The sequence below is a fragment of the Pelophylax lessonae genome (genome assembly GCF_965119305.1).
Source record: "Pelophylax lessonae genome assembly, chromosome: 5".
NCBI lineage: Eukaryota > Metazoa > Chordata > Amphibia > Anura > Ranidae > Pelophylax > Pelophylax lessonae.
This window is the reverse complement of record NC_138772.1, coordinates 49,123,848-49,147,040: the sequence shown is the minus strand read 5'-3', so window position 1 is coordinate 49,147,040 and position 23,193 is coordinate 49,123,848. Positions and strand designations below refer to the sequence as shown.

General features: G+C 42.0%; 1 protein-coding gene across 5 annotated transcripts in view; it reads left to right on the top strand.

The window, feature by feature from the left end:
• Positions 1-21,252, top strand: part of PPP1R9A (protein phosphatase 1 regulatory subunit 9A) — a 375,255-nt gene extending 354,003 nt beyond the window's left edge. For 4 of the 5 annotated variants that reach the window (XM_082259085.1, XM_082259083.1, XM_082259084.1 and 1 more), the window contains 4 exons: positions 4,284-4,403; positions 8,351-8,374; positions 13,721-13,894; positions 20,752-21,252. In XM_082259085.1, coding sequence (XP_082115211.1) covers positions 4,284-4,403; positions 8,351-8,374; positions 13,721-13,894; positions 20,752-20,961 — 528 coding nt within the window. In that variant the 3' untranslated portion in view covers positions 20,962-21,252. The remainder of the gene's footprint in view (positions 1-4,283; positions 4,404-8,350; positions 8,375-13,720; positions 13,895-20,751) is intronic. The other variant, XM_082259086.1, reaches the window with a different exon arrangement.
• The last annotated feature ends 1,941 nt before the right edge of the window (positions 21,253-23,193 follow it).

Genomic DNA, 23,193 nt, shown 5'->3' with positions numbered 1-23,193 from the left:
CCTACCGCCAAATATAAAAAGGAACTGATTGCCCTGGTGAATGAGGGGTTTGATAGGAAGCTTCTCACCAAAAAAGAGAAGGCTTTTCTGGTGCCCTCTGCCCCCAGAGTACCCGTTATGTATTTTTTGCCCAAAATACATAAGGATCCTATTTACCCACCCGGGAGACCTATAGTTAGCGGTATTGATTCCGTTACCTCCCGGGTGGGCAAATATATCGATCATTTCCTACAGCCTGTGGTGGTAAAAATGCCCTCGTATTTACGAGATTCCATGCAGGTGATTAATGAGTTGGGCAATGTCACCTGGCAGGATAATTATATTTTGGTAACAGCGGATGTTTCATCCCTGTATACCATAATTTCACACCAACATGGCAGAGAGGCGGTGTCTCATTATCTGAGGTTAGAAAGCTTGTTGAGTTTCCAGAGAGATTTCATTATTTCTCTTCTGGACTATGCAATGTCCCGAAATTACTTCTGGTATAATGGCACTTATTATCTACAGAACAGGGGAGTGGCCATGGGCGCGAAATTCGCGCCCAGTATGGCCAACCTGTTCATGGCCAAATGGGAAGAGGATGTCGTCTGGGGTGTACCTAGGCCAGAGCTTGTGCTCTGGCGTCGGTACATCGACGACATCCTCTTCCTATGGGACGGCACGGGTGATTCCCTGGTTGAATTCATGGGAACCCTGAACAACAATGATAGGGGCATCAGTCTGACCTATGAATCAAGCGCGAGCGAGATTCATTTTTTGGATCTTAGGATCCGTATAGAGGAAGGGCAGATTGTTACCTCTACTTTCTTTAAACCAACTGACAGGAACGGATTCATAGATACCACGAGTTGTCATCACAAGTCGTGGTTGGAGTCCGTTCCTGTCAGTCAGTTCCTACGACTGAAGCGTAATTGTTCGCGTCATGAAGATTTTTTGCAGGAGGCCTCTGTCCTTAAAGAGAGATTTCTTGAGAAGGGGTACGACGAGTCTCTTTTGAGTCAGGCCTTGTTAAAAGCTGATTCGAGAGCGAGAGAGGATCTTCTTCAGCCTAAACAGAGGGACTTAAAATGTCCTTTTGATTTTGCATTCCTCTCTTCGTACTCCACTCAACATTTCTCAGTGAAAACTATTCTTCGGCGCCATTGGCACATTCTGCGGAATGATTCAGTGTTGGGCCCCCTCTTACCTCCCCAGCCTCAGGTAATCTATAGGGGTGTCCCTCCCTTAAGGTTGCAGATTGCCCCCAACATTAGGGATCCCCCAAAAAAGGTCTCTTTTTTTCAACAAATGGGAGGCTTTTATAAATGCAGGAGGTGCACTATCTGTCAGCTTAATGTGGTGAAGAAGAGACGAGTTGACACCTTTAAGTCTGGTTCTGGACAGGACTTTAAGATTAAACCGTTTATATCCTGTACCACCAGGTATGTGGTTTACCTGGTGAGATGTCCATGCGGCCTTGACTATGTTGGCCGCACTATCCGGAAGCTTCATGTGAGGCTCAAGGAGCATGTGGCCAACATAGTCAATGGCTTCCCCAAACACAGCCTTTCTAGGCACTATGATGAGTGCCACAATAGGGATCCTAGTGGCACTTTGTTTTTGGGGATAGACAAATTTTCAGGACATTGGAGAGGAAGCAATCTAACGAGAGGGGTTTCCAAGCTCGAAACGAGCTGGATATATAGACTCAAATCTTATACCCCCTTGGGTCTCAATATCGAATGGGATCTAAATGCCCATATTAATAATTCCTAGATTGGCGTTCCCCTCCCTCTCCTTGGTATTTGCTGTGCAATATTTGATAGTTTTATTCAATGTGTACAATATTCCTGGATTTGTTTTATTATGTAGCATTTTAATGCATGTTTTTTAATATCTTATGTTGTTATTAATTGATGTATGTATTTTTATGTTTTTTTTGAGACCTCCTTGTACCTTGGGTGTTCCACACTAGGAGCACCGATAGATGGCGCTGTCTCTCCTCGGGCCGTGGTATGATATATTGGGTATCTGTATATCTGATATGGCATATGGGGTAATGCCCTTTTTTGGTTGATCCCATTTATAGTACATTGCTCATTAGAAGGATGGGGGAGGCATCGCAGTGTGGGGTTTTGCGAAGGGATTTTTCCTTCTATTTCCCCATTATGTTACCCTCCTCTCCCTTCCTCTTCCGGTCAGAGTGGTGGTTCCGGTCGTGTGGAGCGCATACCTCACTTCCGGCCACTCAGTTCCGGTGGGCGGTTCTCTCCTCCGCTATAGAAAGCACTGGCGCACCCTGTAGCCACACCCCATGACGACGTCCAATCGGACGAAACGTACGTCGGGTGGCGTGCTGGGTGGCGCGTACTATGATCCGTGGAGGAGACAGGACGGCCATAGATTCGGTGGTCCACCGCTGGGACGCCCTAAGGACATCTGGGAGGTCTCGGTGCCCATGTATTACATGCGAGATGTAGTACTTTCTTTGTGAGTACCATTCTTCTATTTAAGAATAAATCCTTTTAAAGCGGTCTGCGCTATGTGATGTCCCTCTTTTTCTTTGCATAACATACCACATCGAGAGCTTACTAAGACTGCATTGGAGAAGCCTTCATGATTTCCAGTTATGCGCTACTTTTGATCTCTGTGATGGAGATCAATCACTTTTGGTAAGAAGTACTGGTGTTGGAGTGCTTTCTGGTGGTGGTTTTCTGCTCGAGAATTACTTCTTTATGTGGAGACGGACACACATGGACTGCTTTTTTATTGCTTTTTACACATCCTCAAGTGGGACTGTCATTCATTAAGGGTCTTAGCGCCACAGTTTTGTTTTTTACTACCTAAATGATGGTCTCTTCCTGAGCCTTGTATCGATCAAAATCAGGAAGGAAATGAGAGCCTCAAGCTCGTCAGGGAAATGCTTGGCCGCAATCTCGTCCTTCAATGCATCGGAGAGACCATGAGAGAAGAAAGCCACCAGAGCCTCATTATTGCAGCCAACCTCAGCTGCCAGGTTACAAGATTCGATGGCATATTCAGCAACGGTTCATATATCCTGTTGAATGGACAGGAGCAGCTTAGCAGCAGAGGCAGAGCGAGCAGGCACATCGAAAACCCTATGAAAGGAGGCAATAAAACTCGCGTAATCGAGTATCACAGGATTATCATTCTCCCATGAGGGATTCGCCCAGGCCAAGGCCTTGTCCAAGAGCAATGAGATTAGGAAGCCCACTTTGGACCTGTCAGAAGGAAACGCCTGAAGAACCATCTCATAATAAATGCCCACTTGGTTTTGGAAGCCATGACACTGACTCGGTTCACCCCCATATCGCTGCGGGAGGGGAGCTGAACCAGTCATTCACTGGTAACAGCTACTCCAGCTGCAACTGCAGGAGCAGAAGCGGCAACAGGAGCAGCAGCAGATGCAACAACAGAAGGAACCACCGGCCTAGCCGCTCCAGGAGCGAAGTGCGTGCAAGTAATGTCTGCAATGCCTGAGCGAAAATGACCCAAAAGGCGATCTTATTGATCGAGCCTGGTAACCAGCATAATGAGCGTAGGAGCACCTGCATCTTGTGTACGGTCAGGGTGCCAGGAAATCAGACCACATGGGGATGCAGTTAAAATAAAGCAGTTTATTGGAGCAAACAACAATAAACCCACAGCAAGAATGAGGAAGTGGGAGCAGGAACAAGCCGGGGTCAAGTTCAGAAGCAGGTAGTCGTCTAAGCCGGGATCAAGTCCACAAGAGGGTAGTCTGCTGATGCCGGGTTTTCTGCTGATGCCGGGGTCGAGAGACAGGAGAGTCATCAGCCAAGCCAGGTCATACACAGAGGAACACGGGAAACAGAAGACTGCTAGCAGAGATGCAACTTGGAGCATAAACACAAGGACTGCAACCCATCAGGTGATAGATATAGTCAGGTGTGCAGCATCATCACTGTGTGATGCCCGGCAGCAGGCAAGTGATGATGCAATCAGAGTCTATAAGAGGCAGCAGTCTGCACATGTCCAAGATGGCTGCCAACAGCAGGGCAATGTAAGACCTTGACAGAAGGCTATAATGAAGGATTAAATTAAATTATAAAATACTCTCTAACTTGAATTCTGATGTGAAATAGTGTTCATGAAAGACTTCTTACAATTATTACAGAGGCTGGGGAATGCAGAGAAATGTTTAGGGTTATATGTCAACCTGGGGGCTGCAATTTGGACTTTTACTAGCAAGAAAGAAAAAAGTTATGTTTTTATTGTATTATGAACTGGACTGTAATGCGGTTCCCTTGTGTTTGTATTTGCAGAATGTCACATTGAGCGATGAGTTCAGCCCCAGCAGCACCAGTTCCGCAGACCTGAGTGGTCTTGTTGCGGAACCAAAGTTGGCAGAGCGCTCTCATTCTCTAGCGCTGTCATCTGATGAGGTATGTGGTCGCTGTTTCCAGTAACATTATTGCATGCTATTACTACAATATAAATGTGCTGCTTCATTGTATACTGTTGCTAGAAAGGTTATATAGGGTCCGTCAAGCTCAACCTGTTTGGATACACAGGAGGAAAAAACAAAATTCTAGTGAGACTAATACATATTTATTTTCACAGCAAGTGTCCCAACTACTGTACATTTTCCCCTGTACTGATCCACGGTAACAGGACTATTTCCCCAGGTTTATTCAGTCCAAAAATGACCACTGATTAAAATTGAGTATCCTGGATTGAACATTTTGTGATCAGTAACTAGATCTGTGAACAGAGATCAGTCATCATTGTGGATCCTTCACACAGTGGCTGAATAGGGCTAGAATATATTTGGATATACTCCTTGTGCATCTTGTACAGTATAAGTGCCCAGGGAATGGAGGCCATCAGGGGGATACAAAGGGCAGGGCTACTGATAGGGGGGCAAAGCTAGCCCTCCTGTACCAGGCCCAGGACTCATCAGTTTAGAAGGGGACATGGGGGCAGAGTGGGGACTCTTTAGATACTTTTAGACACAAGCACAGCTTCCAGCGGTTAAAAAAAAGTTCCCTGGGCCCCATCAGTTCAGCAGTAGGGGCTGGGGACAGAGAAGGGGCTGTTAAATTAAAGTTGTGGGCCTCTTCTTCTATGGCTATGCCAATCCACAGAGGCAGGCCAGAATTTTATTTTAACTGTTGGGATCCGTGGCATGGAGGATTACTTCTGATCCCAAAAATGAGTGAACAGTCCCCTACTACTGTACTGATGAAGGCCAGGGAACATGTATTTATTTGCTGGGAGCAAGGGCTGGAAGGACTACTATGCATGTATATTAAGATATTTAAAGTTCCTTTCACTGTGTGGGGTGAAGTTGGGGGCCCTGTCAGTCAAGTTGTATGGGGCCCCATAATTTCTTATAGAAACTCTGACAAGGAGAGTCATTTGTTGGTAAAATGATCATTGCTGATCATCTGGCCTCATGACGTGCAGAAGAAGATTTCTGATTTAATTCTCGCTTTTCTAGTCAGTGACTCAGAAAATATAGTTGTAAAATCCTCAGCATGACGGACAGGATGCTACTATTTTCAGAAAGAGAAATAAACAGTGCGAGGCTGCATACTTCTCTTACGAAAGATTACTGTTAGTACGGTACAGCAAAAAGCAAGACTTTTACTCCAATCCAAAGGGGTAAAGCCTTAGTCAGGAAAATTTGGATGAATGGTTCTTATTCAGATGCCTTATCTGATTATTGCAATCTATCCGATGGGTTTTGGGGGTTTAAGTACTGTGTGTCCTCTTCATTAGGGCTTTAAATAATAGTTTGAATATTTAATGTAAAGTGCAATGCGCCATTATTAGCGGGGTGTTAATCTCTGGTGGTTGGATATGACAAACTCCAAATAAAGAGTCACTGTCTCCCATGCCAGCTATAGATCATTCCCCAGATCTTTGGGAACATATAGGGGGCCTCTGATTGGGGGATTCACCATGGAACAAGATACATGCATTTTGGATTGTAATGTACAGTATCTCCCAAAAGTGAGTACACCCCTCACATTTTTGTAAATATTTTATTATATCTTTTCATGTGAAAACACTGAAGAAATTACACTTTGCTACAATGTAAAGTAGTGAGTGTACAGCTTGTATAACAGTGTAAATTTGCTGTCCCCTCAAAATAACCCAACACACAGCCATTAATGTCTAAACCGCTGGCAACAAAAGTGAGTACACCCCTAAGTAAAAATGTCTAAATTGGGCCCAAAGTATCAATATTTTGTGTGGCCACCATTATTTTCCAGTACTGCTCTAACCCTCTTGGGCATGGAGTTCACCAGAGCTTCACAGGTTGCCACTGGAGACCTCTTCCACTCCTCCATGACAACATCACAGAGCTGGTGGATGTTAGAGACCTTGCGCTCCTCCACCTTCAATGCCCCACAGATGCTCAATAGGGTTTAGGCCTGGAGACATGCTTGGCCAGTCCATCACCTTTACCCTCAGCTTCTCATCTTGGAGGTGAGTTTGGGGTCGTTATCATTTTAGAATTTCTGTCCTATGGGCCAGTCTCAGAAGGGAGGGGATCATGCTTTGCTTCATTATGTCACAGTGCATGTTGGCATTCATGGATCCTTCAATGAACTGTAGCTCCCCAGTGGCAACAGCACTCATGCAACCCCAGACCATGACACTTCCACCACCATGCTTGTACTCCTCACCTGATTGCCGCCACACACGCTTGACACAATCTAAACCAAATAAGTTTATCTTAGTCTCGTCAGACCACAGGAATGGTTCTAGTAATCCATGTCCTTAGTCTGCTTGTCTTCAGCAAACTGTTTGCAGGCTTTCTTGTGCATCATCTTTAGAAGAGGCTTCCTTCTGGGACGACAGCCTTGCAGACCAATTTGATGCAGTGTGCGGCGTATGGTCTGAGCACTGACAGGCGGACCCCCCACCCCTTCAACGTCTGCAGCAATGCTGGCAGCACTCATACGTCTATTTCCCAAAGACAACCTCTGGATATGACGCTAAGCAAACGCACACAACTTCTTTGGTCAACCATGGTGAGGCCTGTTCTGAGTGAAATCTGTCCTGTTAAACTGCTGTATGGTCTTGGCCACCGCGCTGCAGCTCAGTTTCAGAGTCATGGCAATCTTCTTTTAGCCTAGGCCATCTTTATGTAGAGCAACAATTCTTTTTTTCAGATCCTCAGAGAGTTCTTTGCCATGAGGTGCCATGTTGAACTTGAAGTGATCAGTATAAGAGAGAGAGCAAGAACACCAAATCTAACACACCCACTCCCTATTTACACCTGAGACATTGTAACACTAACGAGTCACATGACACTAGGGGGGGGGGGATAGCTAATTGGGTCCAGTTTGAACATTTTCACTTAGGGGTGTACTCACTGTGTGTTGAGTGATTTTGAGGGGATAGCAAATTTACACTGTTATACAAACTGTACAATTACTACTTTACATTGTAGCAAAGTGACATTTCTTCAGTGTTGTCACATGAAAAGATGTAAGAGAATATTTACAAAAATGTGAGGGGGTGTGCTATTTTTTGTTAGATACTGTATATTGTATCTCAGATATAGTCCAAATAGATGTCTGTATTTAACAGGTCTTAATGTACAGTATCTTGTTAAGAAAAGTATACTAGATAATTGGAATTGTTGTATAGTCTAAAATACTTCAAGTGCTTATTCACGGCAACGGTTCGGATTGCTCTTCTGAGAGCATTTTACAGATGGTGAGGAGGCATTGTATCAGCCCCTCTCCACCTACTTTAACACCTTGATCAGTGCACTAGCATGCAGCAACTGCATACATTGTGTGTGGTTGTGGGGCACTTGCAAAGTGGCTCCATTCAATGGGCCTTAAGCAGGAGGTGTTATACCCTCCAAAAGTGACACGGGGTGTCATTCCTGCTGCTGCAAAGCATCAAGGCCACTGCATGTGTACACCCCCGACCGCTTCGCAGCTCAACTCTGAGGTTTTACCACCCCGAACCTCATGTGTGAATGAGCCCTCAAGGTCACACAGAGAAATGTAACAAACAAAATGCTCTTTATATCACATCTCTAACCTAGGAGTCAAGGGGGAAGACTATTACCTTACAAATGATGTGCTAGACTTTTTTGTCTTATCTTTTTCTCTGTATAATCACTTAAATATCTGTATTACAAAATGCTGAAAGGGCACGTTTGTACCTTTCTCAGTAAAATTAATCTGATTAAAAGAAGTCCCACAGGGGACATTTTACCTTTTTAATTTGCCTCCATACTTTGATTGGCTGATAACAAACAGCCAAGTTGCCTGATTGTTAATTCATGTACATTTATTTCCTCTTCTTTTTTTTTGAATGATCATTTTTCCTCACTATTTCTTTGCTGCAAACTATAAAGAGCCTGGATATGATAGATGATGAGGTGAGTCTTTTTTTTTTTTTTCCTCAATGTTTTTCTATCTTTTATATCACCTACAGCATGTATTCCTATGCTTTGCACTCCCCCACCTCTCTTGCTGGTGTTGGTCTTTGCAGTGTTGCTGGGTGGAATGTGGTGTAAGCGCCCATTATACTAAAATGTTTCAAGAAGTCCTCACATTGTAACCCAGTGCATGGAATGACTGCTCTGTTGATAAATACTAATATATTATTCTTCTGCTGTTGGCTTGTTGTATGTATGTGATTAATCGTTATTCGTTATTTTTCAGGTTTCAGGTTGGTTATTGTGTTACTTATTAGGGTTTATCAATAAATACTTATTTTAGTGATACATAATTTATGAGTTCATATTTTGCTTGGTTGTATTTTGATTTAGTTACATGATCCTTGGTACTCTTCAGCACTATGTACTCTTTTCTAGCCACTCACCTTGACTTAGCAGGCATTATTTTGTTTATTCCCCCCATCCGTTGCGATATTAACAATTGTTATATTATTCACTCTTTTGCCCAGCGTGCATCTCCACCATCTCCTCTAATGTCCACTATGGAGCTCTATCTTCAACACTAATATTCAGCATACTGTTCCATCATCCCTTCTGATGTCTAACATACTGCACCATCATCTACTGTAATGTCTAACATAATGCACCATCATCTACTGTAATATCCAACATACTGCTCCATCATCTACTGTAATGTCCAGCATACTGCTCCATCATCTACTATAAAGTCCAGCATACGCTTCCATCATCTACTGTAATGTCCATCATACTGCTCCATCATCTACTGTAATATTCAATATACTGCTCCATCATCTACTGTAATATCCAATATGCTGCTCCATCTTCCACTATAATGTCCAGCGTATTGTTCCAACATCCTACCCAATGTCCTACTATAATGCTCTATCATGCATGTTCAGCATACAAATCCATCAGCCATTTTAAGGTCCAGCATCCTCCTCCATCATCTATTCTAATGTCCAGCCTACTGTTCCATTGTCCAGCTTAATGTCTACTATACTGCTTCTTTATCCATTTTAATGTCTGGCATACTGCTCCACTATACACTCTTAATGATCAGCATACTGCTCCATCATTTACTCTAAATTCCAGCATACTGCTCTATTAACATACTAATGTTCACCATACAGCTCCATCATCTATTCCAGGGATCCTCAAACTACGGCCCTCCAGCTGTTGCAGAACTACACATCCCATGAGGCATTGTAAAACTCTGACACGCACAGACATGACAAGGCATGATGGGAATTGTAGTTCTTGAACAACTGGAGGGCCATAGTTTGAAGACCCCTGATCTATTCTAATGTCCTCCATACGGCATCATAACCCACTCTTATATCCAGCATACAGCTCAATCATCTTTGTAATGTCTATTAGAGAGTTCCATTATCCACTCCAATGGCCAGCATACTGCTCCATCTTCTATTCCTATGCCCAGGATACTGCTAAATCATTCATGCTGTTGTCCAACACCCTGCTCCATCATCCACTCTAATGTCTGTCATACAGCTCCATGTTTAATTTATTCATAAATGATCTAGAGGAGGGGATATCGAGTACAATCTCAGTATTTGTGGATGATACTAAACTAAGCATGCCAATATCTTCTATGCAGGATGTGGAAACCTTACAAGTGGACCTGAACAAAATAACGGGGTGGGCAACTACATGGCAGATGAGGTTTAATGTTAAAAAATGTAAAGTATTGCACTTGGGTGCCAGAAACCAGAAAGCAAGCTACTCACTAGGGGGGGAACCTCTGGGTGAGTCTAGGATGGAAAAGGACATGGGGGTACTAGTAGACAACAGGCTTGGCAGTGGCATGCAATGCCAAGCCGCTGCAAGCAAAGCCAACAGAATACTGGGATGTATAAAAAAGGGGATTCACTCCAGAAATAAAGAGATTATTCTCCCTCTCTACAAGACTCTGGTCCGGCCACATCTGGAGTATGCTGTCCAGTTCTGGGCACCGGTCCTCAGGAAGGATGTGCTGGAATTGGAAAGAGTCCAGAGAAGGGCAACAAAAATAATTAGGGGAATGGAGGACATCAGCTATGAGTAAAGACTACAAGCACTGAACTTATTCTCTCTGGAGAAGAGACGATTGAGGGGGGATATGATATCAATGTACAAATACTGTACTGGCGACCCTAGCATAAGGAACAAACTATTCAGAGAGAGGAGATACAATAAGACACGTGGCCATTCACTAAAACTAGAGGAAAGGCGGTTTAACCTTAAAATGCGTAAGGGGTTCTTCACTGTAAGAGCGATAAGGATGTGGAATTCTCTTCCACAAGCAGTGGTATCAGCTGGGAGCATTGATAGTTTCAAAAAACTATTAGATGGGCACCTTGGAAACCACAACATACAGGGGTACACAATGTACGGTTAAAAGCAAACACACACACATCATAGGTTGAACTGGATGGACTGATGTCTTTTTTCAACCTCACTAACTATGTAACTATGTAACTATCATGCACTCTAATGTCCAGCATACAGCTCCATCATCCATTTATAATAAGTCTAGCATACTTCTTTATCTTCCACATCTTCCAACATACTGCACCATTTTCCTCTCTTATGTCCAGCGTACAGCTCCACCACCTATCCATATGTCCACTTCACAGCTCCACCATCTATCCTAGTGTCCACTGTACAGTATATACTATATACTATATCTCCACTCTAATGTCCAGCATACTGCTCCCTTATTAAGTATACTGTAATGCTCAGCATACTGATCCGTCATCCAATCTAATGCCCAGCATGCAGCTACATCATCCACTCTAATGTTCCCTCAATTCTACACTGTCATCCACTCTTATAGACAGCATGCAACTCCATCATCTTTGTAATGTAATGTTCACTGTTGAGCTCCATTATCCTGTTGAGCTCCATTATCCACTTCAATGTGCAGCATACTGCTCTGTCCTCTACCCTTATGTCCAGCATTCTGCTCCATCATCCACACTAATGTTTAGCATACTAATCCATCATTTTTTTTTTTAATTTTTTTTTTAATTCTTTATTTATAGAAGTTACACACAGACAGGACATAAGATATAGGGATACGAAATACCAGGTATATGGCAAGCCACAATGACTGCCTAACAGAACAAGTACATTATCAGAAAAAAAGCACGTAGTAGGTATCCCAATGTAACCAATGGCTTAAACAACAGCAACTGGAAAGACCCATAGTTCCCCGTCCAAGCAATTTTCTCATTAGATAGAAACACAACAAGAACTGGAACCCCATATCTGGGAGCTCTAAAGGAACGAATAATTGACTAAGCCAGGAAGAAAAAAGGGGAGAACAGAAAAAGGAGGGAGGGGAGATGAAGAGAGAAAAAGAAGAAAAAAAAATAATTGTATAAAATTGGGGGGGGGGGGAGGGGGTAAAGAGGATGTGCTAGGAGAGAGGAGAGAGGGAGGGAAACTATTTTGTGGAAGTGGAACCCTATCCCTCCGCTGCAAGGTCCAAGCCATAGTCCTCAGAACAGGTATATAAGGACTGCAGTAATACTTTCCATAGAGTGGATCTCTGCCACGTTACCCAGCCACATTGAAAGTATAGTGGGGGACTCTTGCTTCCACAATGCTGGTATACAGGCTGGGTTACTGAAAACTGGCAGTAACTGGGAATTCCCTTTCCCCTGTGTATGAAACTGTGAGCTGTGTTGCACAACCCTCAGGGTCAGTCCAATGAGGAGAGGATGTTTAAGGGACCCCAAAAGATTAGAGTTTATCCACGGTAAACAGTGGAGATGTATATCAGTGCATGACTGTTCGATTTCGAGCTACTGTTTATAACCCAAGTCTCTGCACCATGCAAGTACTCTGGCTAGGTGAACTGCCCGATAGTAGCAAAGTTGATTAGGAAAGGCCATTCTCCCATATATTTTAGGTAAAGCCCCGTACACACGCGTGGAAAATTGGCAGGGAATTTTTGGCCAACGTCCGATCTGCCGATTTTCGGCTTGTTAGTATGATGCTTCCGACAACCAACTCCGACTTTTCGGCCGAAAAAAATCTGGTGTGAAGACTATAAAATTTTTGTTGGCCGTCAACACAACGGCCGATTTTCGTGCAGTCAGTACAGATTTCAACAGGGAAAAATCTGATGAGCAAGTCTGGGCATGCTCAGTGAAAAAAAAACACAAAGAAAACAAACCAACACATGACATCACTTCTGAAGTAGAATTTTGTTGGCCGAGAAAATTCGTGTGCAGTCTAGGCACATTCCAACCAACAAAACACAACTTGGACAAAAGTCGGACGATCGGTCGGCCGATAATCGTTGCGTGTGTACGGGGCTTAAGGCCAGGTAGAAATGGGACAATCTGGGGTGTGTTTGCACCCACACAAGCGTATAAATATACTGCAAACAAATTTCAAGAAGGATGAAGGAATTAAGACAGACAAGGTCTGAAAAAGGTATAACAACCGGGGCATATTGTTCATTTTAAGGATTGCGTTTCTACCTAGTCAAGTGTGCGATTGTTATGCCATTGACGAAGATCATCTGTGATTACCCACAGCATGGGTGGGAAGTTGGAAAAATTTTTATCCCCAGGTAAGTAAGATAAAAGGATGCCCAAGGGAATGAAAAGGAGGAACGCAGGGCCTAAACATGTTTGAAACTGAAAGTAATGTTAAGCATTTCAGATTTATGTACATTAATCTTAAAGTAAGATAATGCACCATATACTTAAAGTACCTTCAGCAAGTTGGCGAGAGTGACTTCGGGGTTTGTAACAAAAAAACAGCACCATCATTCATTTTAAAGTTCAACATGGTGCTTCATCTTCCACTATAAGATCCAGCATACTGCACCATTATCTGCTCCTATGTCCAGCATACTGCTGCATCATTCATCCCAGCATACAGCTCTATTATCCAAACTAATGTCCAGTGCACTGTTCCATTTTCAACTTTAATATCCAACCATACTGCTGCATTATCCGGTGTAATGTCCAGCATACTATGCCAACATCGACTCTAATATTCAGCACACTGTATCATCATCGTCTCTAGTGTCCAACATTCCGCTCCATCCTATTGTCCAGTATACTTCCATCTACTGCCATCAACTCTTATGTCCAGCATAAGCACCCATCATCCATTTTAATGTCTATTCTCAATCTTTCTGGTAATTAACATACTGTATGTATTTTTCTTCTCATGTCAGGCTCAACTCCTTTATTATATCTTGTAGAGCATTATTATAAGTAAGTCCATCAAAACTTTCCAGGATATCAGAAAATCCCTAAGTTTATTGCCAATTCTTCCTTATAGATCCTTGATGATGGCCAGTCTCCCAGACACAGTCCCCGTAGTCCGTTTGAGTGGAGCACACAGCAAGTGACTAACTGGCTAATGAGTCTTAACTTACAACACTGTATAACTGAATTCACAGCGCACAATATCAATGGAGAACAACTTCTCCAGCTGGACAGCAGCAAGCTCAAGGTAACACATTTTTTGGATTTGAAGGAATTCACAGATTGTAAAATATGTGTAAATTGCTTTAAAATAATACCCAATACTACTATTACTCAACTCTCAATGTAACTCAACAAGAATTGTAATGGATGTAATACTGGTTATATTAGTGAAATGCCTATTTCACCTTATGGTGCATACCTCATGTATATATGTATATATGGTGTGTGATAGATGGTGCGCTTTATCAAAATGGTGATGTGCAATAAATGTGCAAAAAACTCACATATGCAAATTCAAAATGGAACAAAGTATTATGATGCAAAAATGTGATAAAACAAAGTCCCGGACACAACGTGTCTGTATGTTGGAATAACTTCCAGTGATATAAATGATGACAGATGGTGATGAACTCAAATGGTGACTTAAATTCCCTCCACCTGTTGGAATTCCTCCTTACCGGACGGAATAAAAGTAAGTGCTCTCCTTTGCAAAATCCAACAATCCCTGTGCTCAAACCAAAATTAGTGCTCTCCACCGTGCAGTTCCTACTTCCTCTATAACTGCTACAGCGTTTTGGAGTTTGGCACGTGAGCTGTGTTTTCTTGTTCGGTTAATAGCTGTATTTGCTGTCCATAAAGTCGATGTCTGATCTTTTGCAAGGATACAATGACTGAAACTCATGGTTTTTTGAGTTCTCCGCCAAAGAAAACAGTCAGGTTTGGAGGAAAAGTGACAGAAGTCCTGTCCAAGTATTCACAGGAGTGAAACGATCCTTCCGGTTATTCTCACCAAGTGGCTGTCATTATCATCTGGATAAAGAGGTACACTCTTCTGAGAGTATTGTGGCAGTGTGCGTTATCCATACCTATCTGGTAAGAGGCCCAGCGGGCTACCTTGCATGCACGGTGGAGAGCACTAATTTTGGTTTGAGCACAGGGATTGTTGGATTTTGCAAAGGAGAGCACTTACTTTTATTCCGTCCGGTAAGGAGGAATTCAAACAGGTGGAGGGAATTTAAGTCACCATTTGAGTTCATCACCATCTGTCATCATTTATATCACTGGAAGTTATTCCAACATACAGACACGTTGTGTCCGGGACTTTGTTTTATCACATTTTTGCATCATAATACTTTGTTCCATTTTGAATTTGCATATGTGAGTTTTTTGCACATTTATTGCACATCACCATTTTGATAAAGCGCACCATCTATCACACACCATACATTATTTTTTATCTGGGAGCAGCTTATCACAGACCAGCGCCCTTTTCTTTTACACAATATATGTATATATGTTACTGCTGAGATTTGCTACCTTACTCAAAGTGCAATTAGATCACCTCCTTTCGGAGAAGCAAGATGGCGCTTGAACAGGGAGACAACACCCAAAATAAGACCTCGTCATGTGTTGGAAGGAAGACATAGACACATAGATACTCCAATCATCCAATCGCTAGCTTATACGTATTATATATGACTATTTCCTGTAATGGCTTTTCCTCAGTCTTTATAAGGACAAAAGAGGAACAATTAAAATAGAATGAACTAATGGCTGAACTGAGTGTCAGAGTTTGGTTTATCCGATGTGCGCACATTAATCTCACCAATTGGGAAGGCAGTAGATATATCTGAGGACTGTTCTGGTCCGAATCCAAATCAGAATAAATGTGAATTAATAGTATTAAGAATACCATCAGAAACGTAGCAACAATGATTATTACGTTTTTAGTATTGTCCCATATTACAATGCTGTGAAAAATGGCATCGCAGTACTAATTATGAACCCACACAGTAAATTCATAATTTTGTTTCTGGAATCCCAATATGGCATATGAAATCACCATTGTACTTTGACTCCACAAGGCTTACCATGACCTTATAATACCAGCTAGTTCTCAGTACTCATTATGAAAACACAGTAAAGACTATTAATAGTGGTGCACCAAAATGAAAATTACGGTATCGAAACCAAAAATTCTGGATGCACTTGGCTGAAAACTGAAACCAAAATGGACAGTTTTAAAAAATATATATATATTTATATATATAATTGTATTCAGCTTTTTAAATGTTATCATGAATTTAAATGAATATGAATTCATTTTTGGCCATTATCGATAACCCTGTTTTCACCCTTTATCATCACCAATAACCCTATTTTCGGCAGCCATTTTCAACACCTTTTTTTGCTTCGGCAAAACGCTCTATTTTTGGCTGATATTTTTTGGCGGCCGATATATCCGTGCATCCCTAACTATTAGTACTGTTACATCGTATAACTCAGGGGTCTCAAACTTTATAAACAAAGAGCCTGTTTACTGTCCTTCAGACGTTAGGGGGGCCAGACTGTGGCCAGTGGGGGTAGAAATTGTCTTGGTGTCAGTTGAAGTAAACGGTACCCCATTTTTGATAATAGGGGGAGGAATAGTGTCCCATTTTTGCTGTCAGTGAGAGGAATAGTGTCCAAGGGCCGGATAAACGCTAGCAAAGGGGCACATCTGGCCCCCGGGCCGCAGTGTGGAGACCACTGGTATAACGGTTTGTGTAACAATGCTGCTTGTGACACTGCAGTTTTCACAGTGAATGCACAATTCTTGTTTTTACCTCCAATATTACAACCAAAAAATCTTTTTTCTTCAGCTTAGAGCCTTAGTTTAGAAAGCTTGGAGACCCCTCCTCCATGTCATACTGAAACTGAAAAGGAGAGGTTTTCATACATCATAATAATGTCATTGACTGACCAAGAAAAAAGTCTAGACCTAAACCCCACTGAAACCTCTGGACAAGTCTGAAGCGTGGAGTTGAAAACTAATACCAAAAGACAAATGAGAACTCATAGAATCTATGAAAAAGTGCTGGAATCATTATATTACACTATAAGAACTTAAAAGCAAATTACATTCTGTGCCAGAAAGCTGTTATTGTGTCTGAAGGCTATCCAACCAGATATTGGGATTTTGGTACATAAAAGGTTGTATAATTACCTTTGAAATATTATATTACTTGTTATAAAAAATGTGTATTTGGCATTCATTTTGGAATAAAATGATATGTAACATGATGAGTTACAGCACTTTATAGAGTAAATATATCACTCTGAATTAGACAACTCCTACATTTTTCAAATGTGTCCACAATTTTGGACATTAGTGTACATTTAATAATTTTTTTATGCATACATACAGTGGGGAAAATAAATATTTGATCCCCATGCAGATTTTGTAAGTTTGCCCACTTACAAAAAAAATTAAGGGTCTATATATAATTTTTAACATAGGTGTATTTTAAATCATAGAGACAGAATATCAACCAAAAATCCCGGAAAAAGACATGATACAAATGTTATAAATTTAGTTGCAGTTCAGTGAGTAAAATAAGTATTTGATCCCCAAGCAAAACATGACTTAGTACATGGTGGCGAAACCTTTGTTGGCAAGCACAGAGGTAAGATGTTTCCTGTAGTTGGTTACCAGGTTTGCACAGATCTCAGGAGGGATTTTGGTCCACTCTTCTTTACAGATCTTATCTAAATCCTTAAGGTTTCTTGGCTGTTGCTTGGCAACTCGAAGTTTCACCTCCCCCCATACATTTTCTATAGGAGTAAGGTCTGCAGACTGGCTAGGTCACTTCTTGAGCCACTCATTTGTTGCCGTGGTGGCATGTTTTGGGTGATTGTCATGCTGGAAGACCCATCCATGACCCATCTTCAGTGTTCTAGCTGAGGGAAGAAGGTTTTCATCCAAGATTTTACAATTCACGACCCTGTCCATTGGCCTCTCAGTGCGGCAAAGATGGCCTGTACCTTTAGCAGAGAAACAGCCCCAAAGCATAATGTTTCCACCTCCTTATTTTACTGTAGGGATGGTGTTCTTATTGTCATAGTCGGCATTTTTCCTCCTCCAAACACGGTGAGTCGAGTTAATGCCAAAGAGCTCAATTTTGGTCTAATCTGACCCCATGAGGCGAAATCCTGCATGGAGCTTCAGACCGAGGGCGATTGATGGTTATTTTGCATTTCTTCCATTTGTGAATAATCGCTCCATCAGTTGTTCTTGCCCATTCTAGCCTTGTACAGGTCTACAATCTTGTGCCTGATGTCCTTTGACAGCTTTTTGGTCTTGCCAATGAGGGTGAGGTTTCATTAGAAGAAAGAGAGTCTGTGAACAGGTATCTTAAATTTATACACATAACGAGTTGTCGTTAGGAGCACTTAATCTGTGTACCACATGTGCACATACCGTAGCCAGTCTGTGGTAGCCAGAATTATTGTTGGTTGGTAGGAGATCAAATACCTATTTTACTCACTGAACTGTAACTCAATTTATAACATTTGCATTGTGTTTTTTTTTTTTCTGTATTTTTGGTTGATAATATGTCTCTATTATTTAAAATACACTTAAAATACCAATTGTAGACCCTTCATTTCTTTGTAAGTGGGCAAACTTACAAAATCTGCAGGGGATCAAAAAATAATTTTCCCCACTCTATCTCCACTTATTAAAGTGTTACTAAACTCAAAGAATATACCCTTTCTCATAATTACTAGGTCTAAAATCTTATAAATAAAATACTTGTGCAACCTGACATTCACCAATAGTTCCTTGTTGGTGGTGGCTACGATGTGAGGGCTCATAGAGCCTCTGCACTGTTGACACCACACTGTCTATGCTCCTTTTCTTCTATGTAAGTAGGCCACGTCTCCACTCGGCATGATGTGTGGGAAATCCCCTAACTGGCTATGTCACTACGACCTGGGTGGGGGATAAGGCTAAGCCAGAGCAGGTCACATATCCTGTGACCTATGCTTAGCTTTTTTAGGCATTCTTTCTCAGGCCATGCAAGTGTCACAGAACATGTGACAAATTGTTGCCCACCCCCCCCTTCCCCAGTCCAATCCATGTTGCCGCAAAACGAAAAAAGTTATGTGACCCCTATTATGAACAATCTAAAAAAAAAGTTATTTATTAATTTAATTCCTAAAGGGTTTCCCATGTAAATTAATGGCTGGTGGGGTGCCCCTGTCATATCAATATTGGAGTACTATCAGGGGTTAGAAGCTCTTTATTTGTTTCATATGAGCCTGGAATTCAACTTTAAGACATAAAAAATCTAGTGAAAATGTAATCATTACTATTTTCTTTATGCATAGATCCACTTTCTTGTGTCAAGTTGGTTCAAAACTGCTAGTGTTTTATCTCAAATGTTGGTTTATTCAGCAGATATACCTCCTGAGACCTGGTTTTTGTATACAGTATAGCAACTTGCTGGCTCAACAAGATTCACAGATAGTGTCAATTCACCAAAAAGACTGAGTGGCATCAAATGTAGTTTATGTCAGGCTGTCAGGTTACAAAGGATGTTTTTAGAATTTTGTTTAAAGGGGAAAAAGTATTTTGGAGTAAAAGCCTTACAACGCAAAAACTAAAAAAAAAAATGTTTTTACAGAACAAAGGTAAAACTGAAACTAATATAAAGCATGGGAACTCTGGTTGTGTCTAACATGCGGGCTGGTCTACCTAAGCGCCGGTTCACATTGCAGCGACGCTACCTCGCACCGCGACCTCCGAGGTCGCGGTGCGAGCAGCGCGCCGCTACCTCGGAGCGGCCGCCACGGACTTCATAACATTGAAGTCTATGGCGGTCGCCTCCGGGTCGCCCCAAAGAAGCTCCGGACCCTTTTTCTAGATCGGAGCGACTTGTGTCGCTCCTATTAGAACGGGTCCGAAGCTTCCCTATGGGAGGCGACCTGAGGCGACCAGGTCGCCTCACAGGTCGCCCTAGTGTGAACCGGCACTCAGAGAAAACAGGAAAGGTTCAGGAAACATAATACAGTAAAACCTTGGAGAGCGCTTTGCAAGACAAGCTAATTTTTTAAAATAAATTTTGACTTTCAAGCGATGTCTTGATATACAAGTAGCGTCATGTATAAAAAAGAAGAGAGGAGACTCTAAAGTGTAGCAATATGGTTACATTTAACGAAGGTTCAATATTTAGCAACTCACATGGTTGATGATTAAAACAGGCACATCTAAGAATGCAGGCATCTGGGGTAAAGCTGTCCACATAGACCATCCTCTGCACAGCCATCTTCATCATCCCTTCCCCGCTGCACTCCAGGAGTGATTCAAAGCCTCACTTTCAGATCACTCTACTGCAGGCTATTCTTCCCGGTCACGATTGCAGACTGACAGTGGTGAGAGTCGGTGGTTCAGAAGATGGTCTATGTGGACAGCTTTTAGGTGTGCCTATTTTAATCATCAACAATGTGAGTTGCTAAATGTTGAACCTTCATTAAATGTAACCATATTGCTACACTTAGAGGCGCCTCTCATCTCTCTTATATTCTGTAGCTCTGCTAGATTTTGCTTCTAATCCCCTTGGGAAGGCTTCATATTGTGGATTGACATTTTATGGTTACACAACCTATCACATTGCTATAATCTTTGTATATAGACTATAAACTGAATGAGTTTCCATTATTTCTTATGGGGAAATTCGCTTTGCTATGAGTGCTTTGGATTACAAGCAAATTATGCTCGCAATCCAAGGTTTTAATCACAACTGTATTATTACTAATCCATGTAGTCATAGTGGTGATGCGGGTAATAGGTAAAGACCCAAGTTACTTTCAGAGGTTGATATAAATGGCTATGTTGTAGACAGTATTGGCTGTTGCAAAGCCTTATAATGAACTGAAATTAACCATTGTCCTGAAAGACATTGCAATGTGTTTCTAAAACACTTTACATATTCCAGTTTATACTTCTAATATTGTGATCAGAACATACAGCCTTGACAGCACATTGGAAAAGGATGGATTTTCTGACTTCCTATTGTTATGTTCCTTCATGATCATATATCATCTTATCTTTCTCTCTAGACCCTTGGAGTAAATTCTCTAGACAGAACGCTCATTAAAAAAAAGATCAAAGATATGAGAGTGACAGTTGAGAAGCTCCGGAAAGCCAATGAGAAAATGGAGAAGCAAAAGGAGAGACTCCGGAAGAGGGAGCATGATCAGCAAGTGCGGAGAGCAAGGCGGGAAGATGACATGCCCACAGATGGTGCACGGAGCACACCAGAGCCATAACCGCTGTATTCTGTGTGAATAGGACAATTCTACAACAATGAGTTCAGTGTACACTGTATGCAAGCCTCCAGGCACTGCACAGATCAATGACAATGCTAGTAGAAGTAAATAAGGGGTAAATACATGCAAAAAGAACTCCACCAATAGTTGACTACTCCATTTTGGGTAGAGAGGGCAATGATTGATGCTCCAGAGGGGTTTTACTGCTATTTCCAACTTGACTGGGAGACCTTCTTTCCCAACCAGCATGGCTCTGATACGGCTTTTCACCTAATCTGCTAATATCACCTGTATTTTATCCAGTAAATTATGTCTATGCCTTGCTCCTTGTAGTGGATTCTCCCTAGCAATATATGGAGTTCAAAAGCTCAAGTAAAATGCAGAGCTTGCCACAGGGGAGGCCTGGGAACTTTTGGCCTAGGGGGGCCAACACAACCAATTAATCCTTTCATAGTAGGGATGGAATTCTGTAGACTAAAGAAAGTATACTGAACAATGTGTGCTTCAGTGCTGCATTGACTGGTGGACATGGTGAAAGTGGTATTCCTCTAGAACAGCCTTTTTCAAACTTTTTACCCCCAAGAAACCCTTGAAATATTTTTTCAGGTCCAGGGGTACCCCTTCTAAAATTAATTTATCAGTGGTCATTGGGAAAATGCCTTTTATGTTGATGGTCAGTGGGAATGCACCTTACATTGGTGATCTGGGGGAAGAATGCCTCCCTTACAGACAGGTAAAAAAAATGGTTGGTTTGATGCTGCTGACTCTTTCAAGTGGCATTTGCCTCAGAACTATGCAGGCACCAATAAATGAGAAGTCAGCTCATGGAACCCTCAACGTCTGGAGGAACCCTGGTTGACAATAGCTGGTCAAGAACATGGTTCATTTTTACTCCAGAACAACATACTCATAGAGGTTTCAGGAACTTTTAGACTATCAAGTGTATTCAGATGAAGAAAAACTTAAAATAAGCTCAATAACCATGGAGAGGCAGCTCCTACACAGCAAGGCTTCCCTCCATGAGTACCTAACAGTCGTACAAACTAGAAAAGTACTTGGTAAATAAAAGCCATATAAAAATATACAGTGTGTTGCGGGGGAAACATCATCATTACTGCTCAGCCACTACTGTCAAATTGTTGCTCCATGTGGAGAGTTCAGTACTGGTTCTAATATGGATCTGTGAAGTCCTTCCAAGTGTTATCCTGTGTTGAGCCCTGATGAAGGGGGGAGTGGTGTTGCCCCCGAAACGTGTTGGTTGTTTTTAGATTACTTTTTTACCAACAATTAAAATTATCTTGGACTCTTTTATCTGGTTAGGTTTTGGCACTCCTTTCTGTATTTCAATGGTTTATTGTGACATATCTTTTAGCAAAAGCTTCTCTTGCAGCTCACATGACATCTCAGAGCCACAAACGTAGTTGGTGTTGAATTCCCTATCCCACAATCTGTGTTTCCAGGTGGGAACATGGAGCAGGTAGCTATATAATGTCCAGCATATGTAAATGACTACGGGTCCTGCTTTAATCAAGGTCTGAATGGAAGTGCCTCCACTCAAAGCCAATGGCACAACATATCCTCTTAACTCTGTCCAATGGGGCAAATTCTCCTAGCTGGCCATTCTGGTTCTCCCTGTTGTAATATGCCATAGCCATGCCCGGGTTTGAGGAGATCTCCCTGCCCATCCCTGACCCTGATCAAGCCAGTCATCACTTCTTGTTCTTCAACCTTAAGGTTCTTCAACCTTCTTAGTGCTTTTACAAAAATATGTCAACTCCTAAAGTGTATCTGTCGTTCAATTCCTGTGCTGGCAATCTTCATGTGGGTTGTCCCATCATCTGAAAAAATGCAGTCTCAGTTCACCAGGGACTTGTGATGTCTGTGTGGAACAAAAAAGGCATTCCAACCAAGAACGATGGCCATTGGTTTTGATACTGGACAGCACCTTGCTGGATCACTTATAGAAACTGGACAATATCTAGTAATGCAGCACTACAGCTGCATCACCAAATAACTGTACAGCTGAACAGCTATGCAGCTAAACTGCTCAACAGTATTTTATTTATGAACAGTATTCTTACCTTCCCAGTGTATTAATCATGTACCGATTGTAGGGAATTAAGCAAGCAATCCTTGAGCAACTAAGCAAAGAAGCCTTGACTTTCATTTGCTATACGCAGGCTCCAGTTCTTTTAAGATGGGGTTCTCAGGACAGCTAGAAGATATCATTGT